Below are 14381 nucleotides of genomic sequence, written 5' to 3'. Positions count from 1 at the left end.
TAATATCATTAGTGCCAACGTGTACAACTATATCACCTTTTGTGCCCTTAAAAGATGATATCCGCTCTACAACGTCATCAACCTTTGCCCCTGGCAGACATACCCTGGTCCTATTCCACCTATCCTTTTTACAAAGCATGTTCCCCGTTTCCCTGACAATAGAGTCACCAACAACTACTAGTTCCTGTGGGACCAGTGCATTCTGCCTAGGGGGCTGCCCCTGTTTTGCCTGATGACCAAGTGCAAGCTCTGGCGTTGATGTGGGCAGCTGAGAGCTTGATGGGCCCCTCAATTTATTTCCTTCGAGGGCATCCACCCTGTCCTTCAAGGTCTCATAAAGGCCCATAACAACGCTGAGTTGTCGCCTGATTTCCTTGCACTCCTTACATCGTGCACACACAAAGACATCCCCCTTGGCAGTATCATGTCCCGTACCCGACTGCTCCGCAAACATCAAGCAAACAGTGCATTTTAATAGACTGTGATTCAGAGGGCAACTGCCCCCCTCAGTTCTCCCCTGAACCACAGCACTCCCATTAGCTTGAGCCTTTTGCTTTGCTGCTCTGGTCAGAGTCATGATTCCAATTTAATTCAATAAAATTTAAAACAAAAATTAAATCCTTAAGTTATATCCCAAAACAGTTATGTTATATATATATATATATATATTTTTTTTTTTCGGTATCTAGTGTTCCCTTTATACAACTTCCGTATCACGTGTACCACTATAGTTATGTATTAATTATTTGTTACGATTAAGTCGTTATATATATTTATAGAGTTAAAAATACAATTTAATTGACAATAAAGTTTATCAAGATTAATAGATTTACTGATTAATTGACAATATTATATTATGCAGTATACTACACTAAGCTTATGCTATCGTGTAAAAATGGCAGGAATTCACGAACGGTATTTCTACGGACTCGTAAGTATTGATTAGCTTCGAAATCTCGCTATCTCAATTTAGAATAAACTAAGGATCCTGACTAGGTCTATAATCTACTTATAGAAGATAATTTGATATAACAATTGGTTAATAAATCGACTAAATTTGGTTAAAAGACCTCTCGTTCAATTTGTGACACGTGGATTTGATACCGTTACCGATACTAAGTAATATCTACGAAATCTCTGTCTAAGTTAAACTTTAAACTAAGTATCGTAACTAGGAATATAAAGCTACTCTAGAAAATAAGTTAATATGACAATTTAAACTAATAAAGCAGAAAATAAATCAGGAAAAACTTCTCTGTTTGAAGAGCTTTAAGGAGCAATGTCTGCACAGGCTAACCTCGCACCCAGGCATTGTGGTATATTCAAGTACATTACTTATACAACCTCATTTCTTTATTTATAAGAATAGTCATCCACAGCTATAAGTTTTCCTTATAGCTGACTGATGTGAAAATCAGATTAGAGAAAGGTTGCAAAAACAAAATTTTATGTATTAACATAAAAGGATAATAGTACTGATTTTTTTTAATGAAAATCACAAACATGAAAAGTATCAAAAAAGTATATACTTAGTATTTTATGTGGGTTGAAGGAGATGGGGAGGATTCTAGAATTGCTCTGGAGACTAAACATGAGTTTCACCACTTCAAGCCTCCATTAATCAAAGTGGTAGTATTGCACTAGTTGATAAGGTCATCTACCACCTAGTATTAGTATTATACTACTATTATATTAGTGGTGTTATATTATATTTTTAGCGGCTGGTTAGTATTAGTACTGTTACCATGCATTAGTTGGAGGGGATGCCAGAAACTTTACTCCGGGGACTAAATATGGCTTTCACTACTTCAAGCCTTCAAGTAGGCAAAGTGGTATGTTCATGCCAGTAATGCATGAACATACCACTTCTTTGAATAGATTTCTCTAGAATATCAGTTCTAGTTTGTTATAATTGCAAAACGAGTTTGTAGAAAATTGTTTTAAGTGTATTTATTTTTCTGATAGGAGCACTGTAATACAAAAATGAGCAGAAGGGGAAATATGGCAACACAGAGGTTAAAGCAAGACTATATAAGGATAATGAAAGATCCAGTGCCTTATGTAAAAGCACATCCATTGCCTACGAATATATTAGAATGGTAAGTATAAAATATAAGGGATTATACCAGCTTTTCATTCCACTTTTTTTAAGCCTCAGTACTTGTTTTTTGGAATATTTTTTACAGAGTGGTAGATAAATGAGGCATAGTCAAAAAAAAAAAAAAAACCCTTTTTTTTTTTTAATGTATATTTGTTCATGGAATGGAAAGAAAAGTTTGTATTTCTAATGTAGATGTGAAAGGCATTCTTTATGTTGCAGATACTTGTAACTTAAACAGTGGAACGAATGGAAGTTGAAGCTCTATATTACAGTTGAAGCTCTATATAACGACCCCCCCAGGGGAATGAGAAAAATCGGAAGGACATATCAATCATTCATAAAATCAGCAACAAAACAAGTAAAAGCTTGAACATTTTATGTAATTCTACTAATACAATATAGTATAATACAGGGTCATCGGAAAAGGTGTCAGTGATTTCCCTTTTAATTACACTATCCGACAAAAGTTTTTTTCCGTCATACCTCTGGAACAAAAGTTGGTTATTCTGAACAAAATTAATGTCCTGATTATGAAAATATCAATCTTTTACTTCTGTCACATCTACATTAAAAGATATATGCATTTTTTAAATTCCTTATTTTTATACAATATCAGCATACATGGTTGTAATTATTACACACAATATATGTTACTTAGACATGTTTCCCACTCAACGATTCCCTTTTATACTCCAGAATGCTTACCCGTTTAAGGAACCAATGGTAATCTCCCATTATGGCAGAGTCCCAGCGACTTTGGTATCGTTTTTCCATTGCAGATATGGCCTGGTGGAATCGCTCTCCTTGTTCATCACTGACTGCTAAGTTTTCAGGAAAGAAATCCAGATGGGAATGAAGGAAATGCATTTTCAATGACATTCAGAACCCCATGTTCTTGTAAAATTTCAGCAAGTTTGTCACCAGTTGCTCATAGTTCTCTTTTTTTCTCTTTCCAAGGAATCCGTATACCACAGCCTTGAAAGATCTCCATGTAGCCAGTTCGACATCATTCAGGTTTAAATTCTTCATCTTTTAGGAGTTTTCTTCTTTGAGGACCTATGAAAATTCCTTCATTCAGCTTTGCATGAGATAAATTTGGAAACATGTTCAGTAAATATGCGAATCCTCTGCTTTCTTTATCCAGTGCCTTAGTGAAATTCTTAATCAGTCCAAGCTTAATGTGTAAAGGGAGAAGAAGAATCTTTTGTGGATCAACCAATGGAACATACTTTACATTGCTTTTGTCGGGAGTATATTAATCTCTCTTGTTCCAGTGTTTGGCTGTTGCATGACTATCCCACAAACACAGGAAACAACAGTATTTAGTGAAACCATCTTGAAACCCAACAACCAGCCCAATCACTTTGAGATCACCATAAATATTTCAACCATAGTCATTGTAATTTATAGCAGCAAGAATCTGGGACATACTGTCGTAAGTTTCTTTCAGGCCAGCAGCATGAACAAGAGGAATTGATGGTTAAGTATTTCCATTATGAAGCAATACTGCTTTCAAACTTAGCTTTGACACATCAATGAACAAACACCATTCAGAGGTATTGTGATCAATGTTCAGTTTGTGCATAAGACTAACAACGTCTTTGCAGACACATGTTGTTTTCCATTGCAGAATATCTTGAAAACTCTTTATTTTGTGTATGGTATATTGTAATGTTTGTACCTTTGGCGAATAAGTTCCACTGTTGTAGTCTGGATCCGAGTAATTCAGCCTTCTCTTTGGGTAAGCCCAAGTCTCAGATCAAGTTGCTTAATTCTTCTTGTTCAGTGTAATGTGGGGCCTTTTCTTTTTCTAGCCCATAGTCCAAATCATGTGAAGTACATGGTTCCGCAACATCTGGTAAAACGATTTCTTCTGTACCTCCATCACTACTTCCAGTACCCCAAGATTTTGGTGGCACAGGTACTGGCAGTTCTTTACCGTGTGGCACTGGCCTAATTGCTGATGAGATATTTGGATATTTGATGCAGTGCTTGCTCTTTTTTGGAAATACCTTTTATTTTTGTCATGCAGAAATAGCAGTTGTCAAAATGATTCTTGGGCTCACACCACACCACACCACACCATAGGGACGGCAAAAGGTAATGCTCTCAGCTTGCCATATAACCGTAGCCTTAAGTTTGTTGTACAAGTAATACAACAGATATGTGGAGCCCAATTTTTTTCTTAGTCACCGATCTTGCAGCCAAAGTACAATGAATGTACAACTTTTGTGACATTGTATATTTTCTTCGTCTGAGTTTTTGGGGTTAAGTGTCCACAAACATAGCAGAAGTTGTTTCGGTGATTGATGCAAGTTCTGTGCTTTGTCTTCTCCATTTTAACAATGCATTAACTTAAAAACAGTAAAAGAAATTGATAAATTTGAACAGAAGGTGAATTCTTATAGCGTAGTATCATACACTATATATGATACACCATTACACCATTCAAGCTTGGTGATGTTATTCTTAGAATGCACACCATTATCTGCCGCTTGCAAAATCCTAATTTTATCTGCGATTGGTAAAGCTATCCACTTTCTTGGAGCCATACTAATAAACATACACTAAGTAATGAAAGTAACTTCTAGCCGATGTTCATTTCATTTCATTACTGTATTGCAAAAAAGAACAGATGATATCTCATGGTCAGGCTGCAATTACTTCAATGTATTTCAAGTGTTCTGTCATTTTAAATGCGAATATTGTAATAAAAAAGTAAAAATTCAGATTAAGAGGTAGAAATTTATAGTTGTAGAGAAATCCTTTTATTTTTAATGTTGTTATACTGAATGTAAAATAATAGCATTAGTTTAATGAGAAATTGGCCAGGACAACCACATAGAATGTTATAATGTGTTGGGATGTTAAAAAGAGGGTTGCTATAAAGAGCTTCAACTGTAATTCATGTCTGATTTTCATTGAAAATTTAGAATGAAACAGCATTACGTCAAAAATTTCTGTTTTCGTTGGATCTAAACATGCACAGATTAATTTAATTAAGTAAAACTAATTAAATTTAAATTTATTTAATCCTGAAATTTTATTAACCATTAAATTAATCCATTTTATTATTTAATTATTGAATAAATAAATTATTTGAATAAATTCTAATTATACATGCACGTAAGATAAACTTATGCTTTTGGCAAGGCTGATTTACAGCCCTGCAATCATAATTTTTGTGTTGTTTTCCCTTTGGCAAAGAATTTGGGAACAAGAAATCATAACATGAGGAGATTATTTTATTCCAAATTTTAAATTTAAATTAGTTATTCAAATTGCAGTACTTAAATTGTGTGTACTTTTTTCAGTTTTAATGGAAAATTGAAAATTTTAAAATGTGCTCTGGTTTACACCCTTTATTTTTAGATAGAAACAAAAATAAAATTAATTCTGCTAAAAAAAGGTTAAAAAAAATTTTTAGACATAAAATAGAACCATCGCCCTCATTTTCTTCCATTTTCCAGTTTGAAAAACTGTTAAGTGCACACTAAATTTTAAACATGTGCGTGTGCATATATTTCTGTTTATTATTTATATAAATATTATTGAAGAAATTTAAAAAGCATGTTTTAGATGTATGCAATATTATTAGTTACTTTCTTTTCCAGGTTTATTTCAAAATTTATTTAGAATTTGTCATGCTTCACAGAACATGAAACTTGAATCTATACATCTTGTTTCCCACAACGGAGTAGGCTTGAGAGAATATTGGGTTTTGTTTTCCCATCATTACTATGTGAAAGGAATAATAAGCCTTTTATAAACAACTAGGGTAGGCACTCAGAGATGGTTATTGACTTAATGGGAGAAGAAAAACAAGTAACCTGAATCTATAAACAGTGTTGGTGCTTTCCTGCTATCACACCACTCTTCAAGCAAAATGCCAAATAATTGCAAAGACCATGGTCAGTCACCTGTCAGGTAACTTGACACTACAACCAGGTTAATAATTTTTTTTACATGTAGCAAAGGGGCTTTGGGGTGCCTCATATTTACTTGTGGGAGGAAGCACCTTGTGATCTCACCCTTGGGTGTTGTTTCACATGCTTGTTGCCATAGTTCAAGAAGGTGGTTTGTAATTAGTCTTCTTTCCTGTCTTGGGTTGTTTGTTAGGTCCAGCTGTAGGTCAGGCAACTGTGTTGGGATTCCTTTCTTCAGCCGGGAGAATAGCCCTAGAGGTATAACAGAAGGCAACTGCTGTATACAAGTGGGACTACGATACCACGGGCTTTCCTCGCTGCCTGTTTACACTGCTCAGAAAACTACATATCTGGCTGAATTATAACTCCCAGACCCCTTTCTTTCTCTAATGTTTTTAATTCAACCCCACCAATTGTATAATTTATTTTGGGGTTATTATTCCACTGGAAGACCTTACATTTTGCTGCATTAAAACACAGTTGCCACTTTTCTGGCCATTCTTGAAACCAGTTCAAGTCATCCTGAAGGAGTGCTGCTTGGTACTTATCATTATCTACTCTACCAATCTTTACATGGACAGTAAATTTTGTCATCACACTTTCTGTCCCTTTTTTGATATCATTTATGAAAATCAGAAACAATAGTGGTCCAAGAACTGATCCTTGGGTGACTCCACTTCTGACTTTACACCAATCTGAAGAATATCCATTAATCACAACCCTCTGCCTTTTGCAGGCACTCAGCAAATCTATCTTAGAATTTTTCTAGTAATACCAGTAATACCAACATGTTCCAGCTTATACAGTAACTTCCCATAAGGAACTGAGTCAAATGCCTTGCTAAATTCAAATAAACTATGTTGAAATTGTTCCATACATCCAGCTCATGAGTGACTGTATCAAAATAGCTAAGTTAGTTAAACATGATATTCCCTTAACAAAACCATGTGTGTTATTCAGAATGCCATATCTATCTAAATGTCCTTGGATTGCAGTCTTAATCATTGCCTCTAAGATTTTTCCTACACTGAAGTCAGACTAACCAATCTGTAGTTACTAACTTGGCTCTTAGAACTCCCATTATGTATTGATGATGTGTTGACACTTCTCCAATGCAGAGAAATTTCTTCAGAGTTGGCCTCATAATTAATTTCAATGGTTCGATACAATACAGGGTGACCAACGTCAAAATTACTGGGTGTATGCCATCAACTCCAGGAGCTGTGCGTGCCTTTATGCTCAAAAGTTTTTCGAATAAACAGTCATCTGTAAATATTGAAATCACTAATTTCATATGACTCCATTGCATTCACACAGCCTCTTCTCAGCATGAAGCATCTCTCTTCAGTAATGCCAGATGAAAAGTATCTGTTCACAGTTCATCTGCAACATTAGCTGGGTTGTCTGACACTTTCTCACACCCAGTGAACAAGGATCTGATCGGTTCACTTTTTTCTTCCTTATATTCACATACATGAAAAATTCCTTTCTCCATTCTTTGCTCTCCTAGCCAGTGCTTTCTCATCACAGCCTTGGCCTCTCTAATCTTATCTGTGGTACTATTACAAATCAACTTGTAGCTGTTGTCGGCTTCAGTACTTTTCATCACTTTGTAACATCCCATGCTATCATTTTCTGCTCTATTTGACTGGCCAATTCCACATTCATCCATTTTGGCAACCTCCTCCTGCAATATTTTCTTAATGGTATGTATTCATGGCTTCTGTGATTTTTTCTTTATCCATAATTCAAATGGATTCGCCCTCACTCTGCAATCCACCGAATTAATGGATGCTATATAATGCCTTAAACTATGAAAGTCCCCTCTTCTGATATTAAATCAGAAGAGGGGACTTTGACTACTGCAACATCATCTTCCAACTGACAATGGTGTGAGCGCTACATGCCAACAGTTCCCGTATTTTAAGACCTGTGATGTTATCTAATTCATGAGTAATGATGAGGTCAAGAAAATTCTCATCCCTAGTATTTTCTCTAACATGTTGAGTACAAATAATAATCATTTATTTTATTTAAAAATTTTTTTTCCCAAGGTGAGCTTTCCTCCCACTTATTCCAATCAATCTGGAGCAGATTGTGGTCTCCCATAATAAGATATTCATGCTTGCTTGCCTATTCCATCTACATGTAGTGAATTCCATCATATTCTTCACAATCTTCTGGTCTGTAGATTACTTTGATTCCAACTAACTCACACTACACAAATTCTATGCTGGCAGACTTAACTTCAGACTCAGCAAAAGCTCTTTTCGCACTCAGGCTGGTTTTGATAAGTATGACACCACCACCACCATTCTGTCTTCTCTATCTTTTATAAATACATTATACATACCATAGTGGAACTCATCATCCCCAATTTCTGAGTGGCACTTAGTTTCTGTTAGCCCTATTATGTCAGCATTAGTTGTTCTAAACTATTATGGCAGCATTAGTTGTTCAAATTCAGCCATTTTATTGACAACACTCCTTATATTACTGTAGACACAGTTAAGACTAAGTATTCTTCTAGTGTTTACAACCATGACACACCCCTTGAAGTTATTTAGGCTTGTTTCCCCATTTTTATGCTCATTTGAAATGTTGCTACCCTCAGAACACCTTGCTGCTGTGGCAACAAAAAAAGAACTGTTGAGGTGAGTGCAAGCATTACTTTGACCCATATCAGATAAATTCAGATATATATTATCCCACAACTGGTAGGTCCCTGAACCCTTAAGGTATCTTCAATGATACTGGCAAAAATCCTTGCACCACCTTTATTCAAATGAATATCATCTCTACCAAATCGATTCCTTCTACCTACAAGTGCTGATAAAAATTTCCACCCGGTGCCACACAGATTCCCTCACTTGAGTTAATCCACAAGGCTTTCAGCATATAATTTCCCCTATCATTTCTGGGCAGAACTGCAGACACACACACATTCTGACCTAACTCATGGCAATTTTACAGCTTGGTCCTATATTTATCCAACAAATGGTCAGGTCATATTCATTTAATGTTGTTAGTCATCATATGAATTATAATGCTCTCTTTACCCCCCTTAAATTCTGACACTTTGTTGTTAACATCACCACTTGCCCCTGGCAAACACACCCTGGTTCTGGTCCACCTATCTTTATTACAAAAAATATTACCCTTTTTCCCTGGCAATTGAGTCACCTAATAAAAGCAGATCACTTTCAACCAGAATGGTATGCACTTGGCTATTCTTATCTGGGACCCGAACTGGGAGTACATCAATCACTTGACATATCAAGAGATAGAGTTCCTGACGAGTACTCAGTTACATTTGTTTCTAGGGCAAGTACTCGTTTCTCAAATTCTTCTCGTAATGCACCAAGTTCTAATTTGAGATTGGTACATTCCTTACATCAGGTGCAAAGAAAAGAATTGTCAGTTGAGCTGGGTTTGTCCACTCGACCAACCTTAGAATGCATGCCATAGGCTATACGAATGACAAACTTATAACTCACACTGGAAATGCCCGCAAACATTTCTGTCTGGGTCATAATGCCCTTGGACTTTGCCATTGTAAGTGGATCTTGTAGTAACCGTTATTAAGGTAAAATTTAAACTTTAGAATGATTACAATATATTACAGAATTTAAATTACCAAAATATTGCAGAAATGTAACTTTTGACAAAGCTTTAACCACTAGAGAAGTTAAAATTAACAAAATATTATAGAAATTAAACTATTAACAAAACTTTAGCCACTAGCGAAGTTAAATTTAAGTTACCAAACAATTTATGAAGTTCCTGCCAAAATATTGATAACAAAGGCCTCCTGAATATTAAGATCTGGCTTTATAAATACTTAACTAAATACAAAAATAAACTAACCCCTATGTGACTATATGAATTCAAACTATATATTAACTACAGTTTAGTATAAAAAAACCCTCAAAATTATTCAAAACTTACCTGCAACATGGTACCAAAATGCATAGCCTTTGTCTACAATCAAGTGCACTGGTTGACGTCCAATCAACAAACTGAAAACCTAATATAGTGCATGCCAACGAAAGTGCATTGGCATGTACTATACACAATTAAGCCTAGAATGTCACAAAGATCATTAATTATATGCCTTCTTGTCCTCATGGATAACCAAATGCACTTTTTCAATATTTTCATCAATCCAACTTCATGATGGATAATTTGAGCACACAAAATCCTCAACTGAAGTTTTGCCACCTTGGAAACACAAATACCATTTAAAAGTTTGTTCTACCCATAGCATCATCACCAAATGCTTGTTTAAACATTTCATAAGCCTTCAAAGCTGTTTTTCAAAGTTAATGACAAAATTTGTTGTCAATAACCAACAGAAACACACTTAAACACCAATTGCACAAAAGCACAATGTCCTATTGGCACAAAACTTGCCACACTAACTCACAATGAATTAGTTCAGTGGTATATAATGGCATGCTGCTATGCTACATATGGTTAGTACTCCATGCAGCCAGTCTGGAAACTTTCAGCTTGCATTTCATAATTCTTCATAATTTCTGGGTTGGTTACATTTTGGATACCAAGAAAGTTAAAAGAAACAACTCCAAACTCCCAAGGGGCAATATGCTCACAGAACCAACATCTTACCCAGGACTAATGGCCCTCTGAGCTCAGAAATGCAAAACTCACTCCAACAAGTGTTTTTTTTTTTTCCCCCGTAACCATTTTAAATGAATATAATCACTCCTTTATGTAAACTGTTCTTTTTTTTTTTTATCCTTAAAAAATAATAATCACACTGATGAGTTAATAAATGAGCAAAGTTTCTTATTCCTCTTTTCTAGAATTTCTGAATTAGCATGAACTTTCTGTGGAATAACGACACTTTGCTACGAGTACCAGAGGGGTGTGTCTGGTACTCGGCTGGACTGCAGGCCACCTTCATAATCACTGGCCACAAACTCTTCAAACAGAAGCTGACTGCTTTGGGGATCGAAGGGAACCCTCTGCCATTGTGGCAAACAAGGATCGTGGGCACATCTCATGTATGAGTGCTCTGACTACGACAACAGCAGACTCAAATTTATGACAGAAATCCAAGGCAACCCTCTATCAAGAGTACTTTCTTCTTCTCGACGAGAACACCTACAAGGCCCTAACCAACTTTACGCAAGCAGTGTCTACTTCCAGAAGGAACAAACTTGTCAGCGCTGGACAACAAAATAACCCCTAAAAACAATCCCTGCTAGATTATCCATGTTCTAACCCACATAGGGTAGGATTTGCTGGTACCGTCTTGGTGCAGGATACAGCTGCAAACTCACAAAAGGTAGAATACTGCTGACACTGTATGGTGCAGGATTGCTGGGCACTCCCTCAAGTGTGGGATGTAGAGTGCTCTGGCCTCTGCCATTCATACAGTAGCAGCTGTCCCCTGTAGCTTTTCATCCCATACCTAAACCCACATTTTGCCTATTTAGGGTGGGAAATCCCTCCTATCTGTCCACCCATGATTTTCCCCCTCATTCTGACTGCTTTTCTTCTCTTACCTAGTGCCTCTCTTTAACAATTTTTTTTTTTTTTTTTTTTTTTTTTACTTGGTTTCTGTCAGGAAGCTCAGGTGACCCCGGACTGTAGCTAGCCAGAGCCAATCCCTACTGACCTGGCCGCCTTCCCGTGGCTGTGTATGGTAACGTGGGATTTCATCAGAAGCCCTGCAGCAAAGTGCCAGAAAAACAACAGAACATTACACTACACGAACCACACTTTACTCACACTTCTGGCATCTACAGAGTCTATATTTAACACAAGAGAACAGATGGTGCAGATGTGGGAAACCACTGGTGGCACTTTACCCTCAACACTATGTATAAGGCAGTTGTAAGACCACATTTGGAATGCTGTGTTCAATTTAGAGACTTTGTATGAAAAAAAACATTGAGCTTCTTGAAAGGGTTCAAAAATGGGCATCTCGCATGGCGAGATTGACAAAAGGGTAACTATACGAGGAAAGATTGAATATTCGGGCTACAGAGCTTGGCCACCAGCCACCTCAGAAGTGACCTGATTAAGGTTTATAAGCCACTGAGAAGGGTTAGTAAAATGAATGAAGGCGGATTTTTCACTTTTATAAAAAATTACAGAAATAGGGTCCATAAATTCAAATTACAGGGAAAGAGGTTTAGACTAAATTGTAGGAAGTTTTCTTTTAGCCAGTGAGTCGGTTGCTTTCACAGATGGTTGAGGCTGAGAGTTTGAATAAATTCAAAGATCAATTGTATAGTCACCTTGTAAGGAGGGAAGCAAATAATTTGTATTTTCTTATCTACTCTTTTTTTTTTTTTTTTTTTTGCCAATGCAGCAAACACCAGTGGCTTCCTTATGACTATTACTATTATTATATTTTAACTGAAAATTTAAACACAAGGTGGATGCTTCAAAATTTGTGACCTTCTTGCTGGGCAATGAAAAACAACCAGCTGTCTGTGTACAGGGACCTGCAAGTATAGGCTAAAAAAAAAGGACAGAAACTTCCTTTCCAAGGTCATAACATCATAATCATAAAGCTGGTTTAAGGTTATGACCCAGAAACAAAGCAGTCCTCTCAGTGGAAAGGTCCATCAGCTCCATGCCCAACAAAAGGCAAGGCAGGTCAGATTAAACATCAAGAGCATGCCGATTGTTTTCTTTTTGACAGTGAGAAAATTGTTCATCACGGACTCCTTCTGCTACACCACACTGTAAATCACCAGTTCCACATTTGGGTCCTAAGGCATTTGAGGGAGGATGTTAGGAGAAAATGCCCAGACAAATGGCACACTCAGGATTAACTTCCTGCATCATGACAGCATGCCAGTCCAGATAGTTTTGTTAGTTCGGTGTTTTTTTTACCCACGAACGAAATGACAATGATCCCACACTCTCCCTGTTTTCCTGACCTGGCCCCCTGCAACTTCTTCCTGTTCCCCAAAAGGAAAATTCAGTTAAAAGGATGAATATTTGAAGACATCATAGACATTCATGCTGAATCACAGAAAGTAGATAGCATCACAAAACAGGAGTTCCAGAGGCACTCCAAACTGTGGAAGCAGCACTGTTATTGGTGTATAAACTCTGCAGGGGACTGCTTTGAAGGGGACAGTGCCAACAAGTAACCAACACAAGTTTAAACATTGCAGCATTAATTTAAACATTGCAGCAGGTGTGCACTTGAGGATAACATTTCTTGGAAGTGCAGGGGTGTCCTTGTTCATAGGAGTGGTGTTGACTGGATGCACTGGCTACTAGATGTCCAAGTACACCAGAGCAATTTGCATTTTCTAAATGTACATGTGGATTGCAATGTGCTTCCTTTCAATATAAATTTGTCATTGAAAACTTTTTGATGTTTCTGTTGTATGGAACTGCAATTAAACCTTTCATTGTCTCTTGAAATTAGTATTAGTAGTGGCAAATGATGCAAGGAAGCGAGCTTATGGCACATCAGTCAAAAACAAAAAAAACAAAAAAAAAAAAAAACATCTATCCCCTCTAATAATCACTACCTACCTCATCATCTATCTCCTCTAATAATTTGTTTAATTCTCATTTAAATTTATTCAAACTCTCCACTTCTACAACACCAGACAGAAGTTTGTTCCAACAGTCACTCACTCTCTAGCTGAAAGCAAATTTTCACCCATCTATTCTGCATCTGTCCTTTATCAATTCAAGTTTGTCTCCTTATATGTGTGTGTCTTCCAAGAAAGAGTAAGGATGTCATCATCATTTAGTTCATATTTCAATGAACAAAATGCTGATGAAGTGTCCTAATTTTGTTTATGTTCATATTTAGTTCATGTCCTGGTTTCTGTGCACTGCAGTTTGCAGAAATTGACTAATCCTTGACTAATCTTGTTGCCCTTCTGTGTAGTTGTTCCAGCGGATCCATATCTTTCTTAAAATGAGGCTCAGACCTGTATGAAATACTCAAGATTCACTTTACAGTTGCCTTATTACAGGATAATGAACTTTTTGTCCCTACTGACAAAATTTGTGCATGTCATTGACAGAACCTGCTGAGCTGACTTAGTAGGCTGACTAGAACTTCTATGTCAGACTGTACAATTACTTCTAGGTCTCTTTTGTTCTCCATTGCCTTGATTGTGGTATCACCCAGTTGGTATGGTATTACTGCTGCCCACATGTGCAGTACCTTTCATTTATCAGTGTTAAACCTCAGTTACTATCTCAGTCCATCTGTATAATTTTTCTCTGTCTTTTTTGTGTGGCACACCTTTCATGTTATTAGTGGAGTCCCTCAGGGCTCAGTGTTGGGTCCATTATTGTTTTCTGTATTTATAAATGATATTGATGATGGTATATCGGGCTTA

The 14381-nt window shown here is 36.6% G+C and overlaps 1 protein-coding gene across 1 annotated transcript in view; it reads left to right on the top strand.

The window, feature by feature from the left end:
• The window catches only part of LOC150090630 (ubiquitin-conjugating enzyme E2 J2-like), a 74129-nt gene that overhangs the window by 14832 nt on the left and 44916 nt on the right, over positions 1–14381 (top strand). Inside the window, exon 2 of the mRNA XM_090379235.1 lies at positions 1966–2099. Within this exon, the coding sequence (XP_090235361.1) occupies positions 1984–2099 (116 nt within the window). The 5' untranslated portion in view covers positions 1966–1983. The remainder of the gene's footprint in view (positions 1–1965; positions 2100–14381) is intronic.

Source organism: Mastigoproctus giganteus, chromosome 1, assembly GCF_048544385.1.
Source record: "Mastigoproctus giganteus isolate SK-2022 chromosome 1, ASM4854438v1, whole genome shotgun sequence".
Taxonomy (NCBI): domain Eukaryota; kingdom Metazoa; phylum Arthropoda; class Arachnida; order Uropygi; family Thelyphonidae; genus Mastigoproctus; species Mastigoproctus giganteus.
The sequence above is the reverse complement of the archived record's forward strand: the minus strand, read 5'-3'. Positions and strand labels throughout refer to the sequence as shown.